The 12,848-nt window shown below is 39.5% G+C and overlaps 1 protein-coding gene across 7 annotated transcripts in view; it reads right to left on the bottom strand.

The window, feature by feature from the left end:
- The window catches only part of EYA4 (EYA transcriptional coactivator and phosphatase 4), a 161,187-nt gene that overhangs the window by 25,627 nt on the left and 122,712 nt on the right, over positions 1-12,848 (bottom strand). For 5 of the 7 annotated variants that reach the window (XM_075498771.1, XM_075498768.1, XM_075498774.1 and 2 more), the window contains 4 exons: positions 12,121-12,200; positions 11,569-11,746; positions 3,987-4,123; positions 2,333-2,416 (listed from right to left, as the gene is read on the bottom strand). In XM_075498771.1, coding sequence (XP_075354886.1) covers positions 2,333-2,416; positions 3,987-4,123; positions 11,569-11,746; positions 12,121-12,200 — 479 coding nt within the window. The remainder of the gene's footprint in view (positions 1-2,332; positions 2,417-3,986; positions 4,124-11,568; positions 11,747-12,120; positions 12,201-12,848) is intronic. The other 2 variants (XM_075498772.1, XM_075498773.1) reach the window with 1 other exon arrangement.

The following is a 12,848-nucleotide window of genomic DNA, read 5'->3' as shown; positions in this document are numbered from 1 at the left end:
CCTCTTAGGCACTTAGGCTCACACACATCCCATCTTAAGTTCAGGCAACACTTTAATGACATGCAAAAGTTAAGGCCTACTCATGATAAGCTCTTCCTGTATTCCCTTTCCTACTGCTCTAGCCTCCTTGCAGTCAATAATATATATATTTGAGTTTCATTGGCAATTACTCATTACCTTCCCAATGAGTTCTCTGTAAATATGGCAAAGGTAGTCACTGCAGAAAGGAAAAGTCTACTACTTTTATTTTACAGTCTCTGGAAAGGAACACATTTCCCTACTTGTATGGATGCCACCTATCAGTACAAAAGAAAAAGGATTTTACTTAAGAATTCTTCTCCTTTTGCTTCATCGTTGTTCATGACATTTGTTTACTGATGCTCATCTCAGCAGTATAACTACATTAATTTCACTTGCTCTTGAGATACTCTTAGTTTATACAAGCCAACTTTATCTGCCGTCAGTACTACTGGCTGTTAATATGCCATTACTGTTTCTAAGGACTCTGTATGAAGAGCCAATTATAGCAGCAGATGTGCTCTTAAAGAACAGTAGTACTGGGATTTTTTCAAATATCCCTACTCATAACAAAGTGAGAAACCAAGAGGAATTACATTTCTGTTGCTGTCTCTAAGACAGTTTTCAAAGTTATTCTCAGATGTTTGTGAGCTACAAAATGTGCTCTGATTTTTAAAATTTTGTATTAAAGTTGACTTAGACTTTACTCATCTATTATGTGAGATGGTGCATGAGATGTAAACATCCTAAGGGCACAATCAAAAAAGGATGAAAGGAACGACTACCTCACTGGGGCAATTCAGCAAGTTCTGTGGCAGGCTATGGGCTACACTCAAAAGTGATATAAATGTTCATGTTCAGCTAGGTTTCTCTCTTGTTTTGATAACTGTAAGTTAGAAATGGTTCTGACAGTCACTGTTGTTACAGTGTTTGAAAAACAGCAGAAGAGGAGTTTTTGACGGAGTACTGAAAAGTGCACTGATTTGGCACTGTGAAGCTGCAAAACAAGCAAGGCTGTTTTTTGCAAGACATGAATAACTGCCCTTATCTTAGCATTCCAAAAATTCAGATTTTTGTCTGGGCCTGTGAGTTTCCTATTAGCTTTCTCTTTTAATAACCACAAACAGCTGTCTCAAAACACATTTTTTAAACCCATCCATGGTTATAATTCACAGATCTAGCTTTGGGCATTTCTAACCCACTGGCTGGGGAGGTGTGTGTGGAAAGCATTTCTCTAATGTACTGTTTCTCACATCCTTTTCTTGAGCATCTGATTCTGGCTGGAATAAAGAGGCAGGAAACTTCTGCTAAACAAGTCCTTTGCCTGACATAGCACGGACATGGTTATGTTCTTAAAAAGAAATACCTTTTTGTTAATTACACGTGAATGGCACAACACCTAGAAAACCTACATCCACGTATGTACATACCAATATTCTCCCTGTCCATTTTCTTCCCTTCCATAGATTTGCCCCAATTTTTTGCTTTACCCAGGCCTTTAGCTCTACCCCTCCCAGCAGTCTGCTCCTGCTGCTACGCACTGGTCTTCCCACCAGTCCCTTCTCCCCTTGCCCAAGCACCACTCCCTGGGCTCCCACCACCAGCCCAGCGGGGCTCGCTGCTGACTCAGCAGGGGAGCTCCTGCTCCTGCAGGCTGCGACTGCCTCTCTCTGCCTCCCTCGCTCTTCCTCCTGCTCTCCTGCTCGCTGCTGTGTGACCTGAACTGCTTTTGGATCTCATCGGAGGGGAGAGGATGAGTACAACTGTCTGCTTGGGAAAGGGATTCACTCCCCAGCATTACTCACCCCAGAGCCAGCCAAGGGAACCAAAGATTCAACGGAAAAGATGGGGAGTCAAAGAATAACATCTGCAGCTGGCGTTGAAGCAGGTCTGTCTCTTACTTGCTCATTCTGATTCATCAATTTCCCCATAAATTCACCCATCGCTCCAGTTTATTTCTTATTTCTTCCTCTACGCATCCAAACAGTCAGTTATTTCCATTTGCCCATTACCTCTACTATCTCCCTGCAATGTTTCTTCCAGTGTATCTCAGGAACTCATCCTTGTTCCTCTATAAACTCTTCCCTCATTTGCAGCATCTGCTTCAGCCCTGCCTCGTATATAGTGCTTAGGGTCTATGTCTCATTTCCGTCCTTGACTTTTTCACAGTAACCCTCTGAAAATGGGGTTTACTGTATATTTTCCCTCTACCTTCACCCACGCCATGATGAACACGGAAGGTGAAAAACACGTACATGTGCAGGCCAGATCGCTCTGATACAGTGAATCGACGCAAAATTCATGGCTCACATACCTTGCCATACTTCTGTGCATAGGATCCTGTGAGCAGCGAATGAAAAACTATGATTGTTTCATCCAAATCCCAAACAAATACACGCTGAAAAAAGAAGTGGGGACAGTATTATTAAACACATAACATCAAAGTCCCACCACCATCCCACCTGGGGGGCTAAAAGTCAACTCAGTCCTAAAGTTTAACTAATCACTTAACCAAGCAGGTTTCCTCTGAAAATCAGCAAGAACAGTGTATCATGCATGGTAAAAAGTCAGAAGGAGAGTAACTTTTGAACTCTTCAACCATTTCTTATTTGTCCCCTAAAAAGCTTTTCAAAACAGCTGCATAACACAGATTTCAGAAACGTGATGGCAGTCAAACATAATTGTTAACCTGACTTCAGGATAAACAGTACTCTCAGATACTTCTCTGCAAGTCTTACTGATTCAAGGTTCTTCTTTACTTCTCCTGCATAGCTAAAATTAAGGCTCGGGTAAAAGTGCTATATGCCACATATAATGTCACACAGAATTTAAATAATATTGTAGGATAAAACGGATTATTCTAACTTAAAAAAAAAAAAAGGAAAGAAACTCCTTATATTGATAAGGGGTTCATTTTCACTAGTAAACTATAGAAGAAACAGGAAAACTGAAACGTAACAAGTTATTATTTTCACTGGAAAAGTTAAATCCTTTGAAAAGCAAAAAATATGTAAGTTTCTGTATAAAAGCAACGGCATTTACATTCGGTGCCTAGGGCTGCAGCCCCCTGCCACCCCAGGAGCGGCTGTGAGGCCAGCCAAGTCCCAGCAACGGTCTCATCTTCTGCTGTACCCGGGGCTGGTCAGTGAAGGCACAGCAGTGGGGCTGGCCAGGGCTGCTCGCTCTCAGTGCCGGTCTGGTGGCAGCAGGGGACACACGGCAGCGGCCGGCAGCACGCTGCCCTGATGCCAGAGCTGGAGCGTTTCACACGCACACAGGCACTCCGCTTCCTCCTCCTCCTCCTCCTGTCACTGTAAGGCAGCACACTGCTAACACAGGAGTAATAAGACTATAATTACTCCGTTGCTAAGAGGTCACTTGTGTTTTAAATCGTCACCCCATATATTAGGCAGATATATTTCTTCACTAAGGCACTGATCTTGCACATACTTAAGTACGGCCATAACTTCACTGATGTAAGCTGCCTCGCTGAAATCCCCTGACATTACTTAGAAGCACAAGGACAAACCTGTGCCTATGTATTTGAAAGGCTATGCCCAGATCATCCTGCATACTTACACTGCATTCATAAATGCATGTAATCAAGCTGAGCAATGTATTTGAGATTTCCTATTCAAAAAACTAAAAGAAAAGGTGACAATTTTGAATACAGAAGTCTCACAATTTTGTGGTTCTATTGCATGAGAAAGACACGCAATCCTAGAGCTAAAAAGCGCAAGGCTGAATCACATTTACTTTTCTGCCTAACTTTGTCATACAGAATAGTGATGTCTCATTGTACGTGTATGTTAAAACAGCAACTAATATCTGTTGTATTCAGCTAGTGAGACTGAGTCCACGATGCTTTCTAAAATGCTTTAAGCTATTTCCACAGCTGTAGTTTTCAGAATTTACTTTTCATCAGAAGAAACCTCCACATTACCATTCATCAATTACCGCAGGCATACCTCCAAGTCACTGTCCGGAGGGGGTGATGGATTATTCTTCCGCCCTCTACCCCGAGACTTTGACCCAGAACTCCTACATGTTCTCTCATCAAGATCTTTGATTGGCGTGGAGGGGCTCTGCACTGTGTCAAACTCCCCTGTAAAGTCAACCATTCATGGCAAAATTAGTGCTGGATTTTTAAACAATAAATTTTTTTTCTCAAAGTGAGACATGTCTGTATGCAAACTCAACCACAAGATGCACCTAAAAAAGTTTTGTAAGTGATAACATGGTTTGTCTTATGTAGATGGAATCTGCAGATGCCACACACACTTTTGACTTTACCAAGGAAACATTATAAACCTTAGCAGAATAAGAGAAAGATTACAATGACACATATGTATGTGCAGACGTATATACAAATACACGAGCCCGTGCAAAATATTGATACATCCAAGGAAGATGTATTTTAGAACTCACGCTAATGATTTCTCAAAACATGAAGTGCCTTTTAGTTAAAGTAGTTCATTTCCCATGTTTGGAGTTCAGCTGGACTTATTTCCAAGTCCTGTGTTACTTCTACCAGAACACCCTTTGGCACTCGTCCATGCACCAGCACAGCCAGTCAGCTTCCTGCTTCATCTCCTCCTCCCACGTCACCTGCTCTTTAGTAGAGTTCATTGTTTTCTCACCTTACCTCTGCCCATAAATTGGCAGAGGAAAGTCATAGTATGAAATGCAATATTCCACTTACTACCAGAAAGAGGCTGAAGTCGTACTTGTTGTATTCTGATCATCCTTCTCTAAGTATCAGCTACTGTCGGCTGTCAGAGAGATGTGCTGGAAGGACCTTCAATCTGGCGTGGCATAGTTGCTCTTAACGCTCAGGCCTGTCCCTGACTTACCCATTTAATCTACTTTGCCTCTGCTGGTGACAAAGGGCATTAGAGGTCATCACAAACCAGTAGCTAAGACAGATAGACTGAAGAAGGTATCTCCAGGAAGGATGGCATGGAACTTCCCTTTACAAAGTCCTTTTATGCCACAGCTCAGTAAATGGAAAATATCCTTTTCTTCATAACGCAGTATCTTCAGTGCCCCTTTAAAACTGCTAGCAATAAATGCAGCTTGGCTAGGTTCCCGAGTGCTAAATGACAGAAATCCTCCTTCCTCATCTATCCTATTAACGATTTGATTTTTATCCATTAAAGAAGGAAAGGGTACAGCTTTGATCTGACATCTACTACAGAGTTTGAGTCAAGGGAGTCCTTGCGCTGCATGTAATTGTGCGTTTCTGGCACACTTTGGTAATATTTACTAAAAGTGCTCATGATGGCACATCTACAGAATAAATTAACACTTAGTACAAATATTTCCTAAGAATCATCTATGATGCATCTGATTTTGAGCTGGAATCTGAACATTTTTCATTTTTACTAAAGAGCATCACTAAGTGGCCAGCAGATCAAGCAGAGTGATTTTTCTGCTCCGTTCTGAACTTGCAAGACCATGTCTGGAAAAATGTCTAGCTTTGGATCCCCAAGCAGAAGGGAGATATTGACAAACTGGAGTTAGTCCTGGTGAGGGCCACCAAGACAGTTAATGGGCTGAGCACGCAGGAGGAAAGTCTGAGTGACTCTTCACAGAGGTATGCAGAGAAAGGACAAGATGCAACAGACAGAAATCACAGCAAGGGATATTCCTGTTAGATACAAGGAAAAAATCCTTCACTGTGAGAGTGGTCAGGCCCTGGGACAGGTGCCCAGAGAGGCTGTGCATTCTCCATCCTTGGAGACACTCAAAACTCCATTGGACACAGCCCTGAGCAACATGATCTAAGTTGGCTCGTCCATGAGCAGGTTGGACCAAAAGACCCACAGAAGTCCCTTCCAACATGAATGATTGAATGTTTCTGTGATCTTCCCTGAGTCATTCACCTCATTCTCCTTCCACAACAAAGAAGAAAACAGTTCTGGTCTAGCAGGCTCTAAGAAGAAAAAATAGACCACAGTCTCAATTAAGAGTCTGTGCATAATGTAACACAATAGTTAAATTCTTAATCGCTTCCATCATCTATTTATACCTTACAGTGAACCGCATACAGATGATTATTAAAATAAATACACTGGGAGATATATTTATATATCTTGACTGAAAAAAATACTGTTGTATTTCTTGGAAGAATAAGATTTAAGCCCATAATGTCACGTTCCTGAATGGGAGCTCTAGACATTGCAAGAAAAGTATTCAATATTCAAGGAAAGGGAAGAATAAGAAGAAAGTTAGCTCCCGAGTGTATTGGTTAGGACATTTACCTGGAGAAGGACGTATCTAGGTTCCACTGTCTTCTCTGGGGTACACTTGTGTGTTTGACTGAATGACTGATATGTATGAAGTATAAAGACATATTTTCATGGCCCAGAATCCACATCCCTGTACCCCCAAGTGGAAGGTGATGAATCCTCCATGAAACAGGAGGAAATAAAATCTGTCTCCCTCACTTCCTGGGAAAGTACTCAAATTATTCTGCTATCGCCTGGAAGAAGATACTACTACTTTTTTCTTGAACTAGGTGATGACTACTTCAAGGTTGCAAAGCCAACGTGCTTCTCTGCTTGTGCAGAACAGAGCCAAACTTTAAGGCAGCAGCTAAGAAGAGATTTTCAAAACTGCAATTTGAGAATTTATTCCAGATACCATTTTAGATAGGTCTGTCCTGATTTGGATAAGGATCATATGCATTCTATAGTAGTTTCTCTTTCAGCTAAAACTCTTATTTGCCAAGAAATGACAGGAAAATTAAGCAGCAATAACAATATCTAATGAATAAGGTTCCCATGGTGTTTTCACATGTTCCTACAGAACGGAGAGAGAGAGAGAGTTCTTGTTGACTAATCATTTCTATTCCCAGCATGGTGTTGATGTCAGTAAGGACACTGCAGGCAGTGGAGCGATCAATAAGGTCACATTATCTTAGTTCTTTCCCCGTAAGAAGAAAGGTGAACTATACTTTGGTAAATGTGCAAATGTACAAAAAGAACCAGAAATGTACAAAAGGATTCAGAACCAGAATCCTCATGCAGCAAAACCTACACTGGCTTCAAAAGAAGTTCAAAAGAGTGTGTGAGAGTTCTGTACGAAAAAAATATAATTTCCTAGATTTTTCTGACAGAGTGGAAAAAATGTCCCAAAACCAAACCCCAGAAATGAAAAGGCAAAAATTAAATAAGTGAAGATGAATGTTTACATTCTTACACAAAAGTCTTCATATTTATAACATTTCAACATTTTACAACGAAATCAAGACTCATTTCTACAGTAATGTATTAAAGCATCTGTTCTCAATGACTGTGTTTACTCTAATCTACCAAAAATGAAATATAAAAAAAAAGCCCTGTTCTAAATCTTCTCTGAAAGTATCCAACAACTGAAGTAAATAACTTCAATTTTCATTTAGCATTAGCCATTACCAGTTGCCCCAGGCTTCTCCTTGGGTCAACACTGTACATGATTGCATAATTATCCATTAATCAGTACTGTAACTAATCACTGTACCTTGTAAGTTCTAGATATTTAAAGCCAACTTTATTTCATTATGCTAATCTCTAAATCAGAATGAGCAGCTGTCTCTTACTTGAACGCAAGGTATGCATCTATTTTAGAACTGCAGAAGTCAGTAGTGCATGTTTTTTTGAACAACTGTAGGCTTAATTGCTTGATTTGCTTTTTACCCACAGCAGGCTAAAGGAGCAACTGCATTTTCTTATCCTCCGTTTGCTTTAGAAATGAGGTCAATGATGATAAAAGGAAAACTTATTAAAAATTCAGCCATATAACATAAAAGAATGTGAGAAATTCTAGTACCAAAGAGTACCGAAAACATTACCTTCATGAAGAGTTCCTACTGCAGCTCCTATTAGATAGAAATTTTATTGCAATGTTTGAAATTTTTTAGATTTTCCAATATTCAGCACATGCCTAATAAATATACTCCATAGCCTCCTTCCACTGGAACTATGAGCAGCATCAGAGATCCAATAAAGCAAGAGGAAAATGTTATAACCAGAACATGGAAGGACCACTTCATCACAGATGTTCATACACATGCTCATATACTGGTTCATGTCCAGCACGAAGCCTTCCATGCCATGGAGACCTGGCAGCAGCTCCGGTTAGAGGACAGGGAGTTAGTTACAGCACCACTGTTACAAATGGAGGTGGTCTTTCATATCCAGAACATTGTTTCCCACCTCTAGACTGATGTGAACATCCCCTCCTCCCTGTGAAAACACAGTTGTACCACTTAAGCAGGAGAAAAGAGGTGTGAGCACAGTGAGCACAGACCTAATGCCATCTCCTGGAGAAGCTGCAAAGGGTGACTTCATTGTGGGTACCAAACAGAGAGACCAAGCTCTGCTGCATCCCAGTAACCAAACTGGAGCTAATATCCTACAAGTGGTTCACCTCGCCTAACTCTGGACATATGAGGTGCCTAAACATGAAGCTTTTACCCAGGCCTACTTCCTCTGCTAGAATTTTATCTGCCCTAGATTAAATGTCCTCATGTACTCATCAAATGTACTCAAATGTACTCATCTCCCGAGACCTCATCTCAGGATTCATCTGACTTATCCCCATATGAGATGAAGCGCCCTTGGAGATACCTATTTGTCTCACAGATACTCTGTGGTAACAAGTGCATTTTGAAAAATCTTAATATAGGGCAGGCACAATACAAGTTCAGAACAGAAGTCCATGGGAAGGTTAAGGAGCTGAGCCTTACACAGATGTGGGATGGATTAACTTCTGAGCCCCTTCATACTCTCCTTATGGGTTGACTTTTGTTACATATTCTTACCAGACAGAGCAGCCAGAAGATGGCTTCAACATTACAAGCCTTTTTTTTTCCTGGTTTGTAATGTGTTATTGCTTGTTATGAGTAGCAGAAAGAGTAAAGTCTCTCTCAATTTTCATCTCATTTTCTTTACTCGGTCAATAAATAAAATTGTAACTGATATTAACTTTCGATCTGATGGGGCTTTATTATGAAAACAAGAAATCCAGTATGCGTGGAGAGTACTAGAGGCTTTGATTAGTTATTTGAATTAATAGCTAGCAGAGATGGCAGAAGAGTGAAGTGCCTTGCTGTATTTAGTCTTAGGTTTTAGTTGGAGTAAGTCTTAAGGACCAAGCAATAAAGGCCTTTTAGACAGCAAGTGAACACAGTGAGTGCTGAAGCTCTGCACTATGCTCGACTGTATCTGAAGTGATCTCCAAGATGCTGCACCTCGCTGATGGAAATTTATTTTTACAGTCACACAGAAGGGCACAGGCATGTCATGTATTTGCAAAGTGGGTGTTTCACTCTCAGCAGAGGATCGCATGATCAGTGCGACACTTCACAGAAATAAGGAGTGTGTGGGCAGATTTGTAAGTTCAGATGCACAACCTACTTAACAGGAGAACAAGTTCATATGCTTAAAGAATCCACAAACAAGAAAAATCCTTACTCTTTCATAGATGTGAAGCCTTCAATATTTTTTCAACCTGTTCAAGCTATGTAAGATTCCTTTTCTTTGCCAACGCTATTCAGTACTAAGGGAGTTTGTAATACATGGTGAATTTATACAGCATTTCTAGGAAACACAGATACACAAGGGAGAGACAATATGGGAAACACTGTCTGATTTTCACAAATAAGAATATGGAGGAATAACAAAAGGAGCAAGGAAAAGTACACAGGACATGCACAGTTATCAAAACATCACTTGTGAGTACTCTTCACACTTTTTAAAAAATACTTTACATATGATTTGTGTCTGTTATGGATGTCCTGCAACTGTTGAAATTTCACCTGATTTCAAGTTACCTCTTAGCTTTTTTTCCTTAAATTTGCATTCTGAGACTACTGAATAACATTTACACTTTCATCAAAACCCAAGGGAATGTGTATCTCCCCATATCCATTCCATTCCGTACCACAAACACGCGCATGCACACACAGACACACACTTTAAAAAACAGCCTGAGGAAAACAGCTGGCTAGGAAAAATTTCAACTCATGCAACTAAAATTCCAACGTTTTTAGTAAATTTAAGCAGCTTATATGAAGTATGAGGCCTTGCTTATATTTTTCTACACAGTATTACCCTTCCCTTGTACAAATTCACTATTATAATACATTAGTTTTTCTACTGTACTTTTCAGTGGGATGGTACAGTTGTTAGGATAAGAATGAGGAAGATTTATGCAATGAGTTGATTTTGTGATTAAAGCACATTTCCCCCCTATTCAGAGCCTAATCCAAAACCCAGTTTATTAGTCTTTTTAGAAATGCTCACAGTCTGTGGGTAAGGCAGACGCTACCCATGCTGCACGAGTGAAGCCAGTGTCCCTGGAAGAGATTGCTCTAAGAGTGCTGAGCCAGGCAGCTGGCAATTGATAACCTCTCCCACAGATGCTACACACAGCCTTAGTAGGCTACTTAGGTTATGAATATATGACATAATACTGAGCTAGATCTTGAAGAACTTCCTATATAATAGAACTAGTACAGGAAAGTGAGCATGAAAAAGCAGGCTCTGTTCACCCAGGAAGGATACCACACTCGTCTGACTGTGGCTGTGAATTCCTAAACTAGCCCATCAAGATCTTCTTAGCTCTGCACTATACAATGCATGATTTCAAATACATTATTTTAACTTTTCTTTACTTTAGTCCCATTTATATTAAATGGGGGAAAATAAATTGGTGAGATTTTCAGGAACGGAGAAATCTAGCATGAAAAAAAAAATAAAAGAAATCCATATTAACATTTGTGTTTGCAGAACACACAGAACGGAGCAGGTAAATGACCGTGAACTGGGTTATAATGATAACGAGAAAAAATGAAGAGCTGCCGTTACCCAGCAGAGGAGCCCCGGGCATACAGCTGGCTGACAAGCCCCTGTGCTGTGGTGGGTGTGCAGGAGGGGGCAGAGTTGGGCAGGCAAAGGGAGGCTCCTCACGTCTCCTGAGAACTTTCCTTCTGCAACTTCAGCTACTACAATGCTATTTTTTTAGAGCGATTTGTGCTAATAACCGATTGCTCTATTCTTAGTTGCCTAAATTTGTGAATTAGCAAGCACGGCTTGTATACATTTGAATAAAGCCCATGTAGTCTTGCTAGCATGATTGGGGCATAATTAAATGAACAAGAGTATCTGGTTTTAAATTCTTTACATAACACTTCAGAACATGTAGGTGGATACAGGAATGTTCCACTGTCCGTAATAGGAGAGCTCATTGAACTTTTATTTAAAAATTCACTAAAGGTTTGTTAATGTACCATTTTCAGTGCTAACAGATCCCTACCAGACTGTTGTAACTTCTTTCGGGCCTACTCCTTCCACTAACGACCATCTCAGTCTGCAAAGAGCTTTATTTAACTAACAAACAAACTAGACAGGTTTCCTAACTAAACCAAAAAAAGCACATATTTTGGCTGGTTTGCATGATAGTTTTCTGAAAGGCATGAGATTAAAACGTCAATATTCAAACAAGGTGGATATGGAAATCTTATCTTTATACAAGTACAGAATAAAATACAAAAATTGTTTTCACCTGAATGTAGATCTGTACCTGGTTGACTAGTCAGGCCAGGGAGAGAGTCCTGTAACTGGTAGGTTGACGATGAAGTGCCATCAGCCGTGTTGTTTGAGGTCATATATGCACCATATGTTGATGCTGAGTAATACTGTGCATATTGATTTTGGCCAAAAGCTGTGTATGATGGATAATCCTAAAACAGCAAAGGCAGCAGAGTATTTAATTAAGTGGAGTAACGAGTGGTTTTTCCATTAAGTATTTCTAAGTGTGCAATCATATGGCTTTTGCAAGAGTTTTGAGGGTTTAGATTTTTTTTAATTTAAGGATATTTAACATTTTTTAATTTAAGGATATTTGCTAAAAGACTACAGGGAGGTTGCTGAAGTATTTAAGTGCTAAAAGATGCAACTAGGCTTCCACTGGGATTTTGATTGCTTTGCACAGAAAATAGCATTGAACCACAGTGAGTCTGATTCAACATAACACATCTAAATTAAAATAACATACTATCATTGGAATTATATAAATCCTTTTGTAATTGACAAACAAAAATGTTAATATTCATACCTGTTGTGAACTACTGAAGTTTGTAGAATTTGAAACAGAATTGTTTGCATAAATAGTGGACGATGGTGTAAAACTAGAACCTAAAATTTAAAAATGCAATTAACTGTGAGAACTTGCTTGTGAATCAAAATAAAATTCTAAATACAACATTCCATGTTAAGATATAGATGAATCAGAAGAACAAACAACTTTTATTTTCTGTTTAAACAATAAAACGTTGTAATGAACCTTTAAAAGAAATCAACTGCTACTTCCACACACAGAGGCATACACTCCTCTTCACACCATGCAAGGAAGGTATTGGCAGTAAGTCATTACACCGATCGAGAAAGCATTTTTCAATTTATTGCAGTGTCTCACCTCTCCTCAAATATTGTTTTTCTCTTTTGCCTTCATTTCTAGGTTCTAACACTTTAGTGTATGTTCCCTTATGAAACAAAAAACTTTCCAAAGAATATTTTAATGATCCAGGTGTTTTTAATCGATCCGTAATGAGGCATGTCCTTGTTTTCAACATGTCAGATGATTCATATTGTAATTTGTAACATTTAAAAGATTAACCGTTGTATAAGAAGCTTAAAAATTACCCAAATAAAGCAGGTTATCAATGATCAAAGGGTAATAAGTGCATTAATAATTGAATAATACATGAAAGAATAAATATGAATTAAGCAGAAATTCTGACAAATTATGTTAATCCAAAGAGAAACAAGTATCAAATGATGTCA

The sequence above is a fragment of the Mycteria americana genome, chromosome 3, assembly GCF_035582795.1.
Source record: "Mycteria americana isolate JAX WOST 10 ecotype Jacksonville Zoo and Gardens chromosome 3, USCA_MyAme_1.0, whole genome shotgun sequence".
Taxonomy (NCBI): Eukaryota; Metazoa; Chordata; class Aves; order Ciconiiformes; family Ciconiidae; genus Mycteria; species Mycteria americana.
Note: the sequence above shows the minus strand (reverse complement) of the source record. Positions and strands in the feature narration are given on the sequence as shown.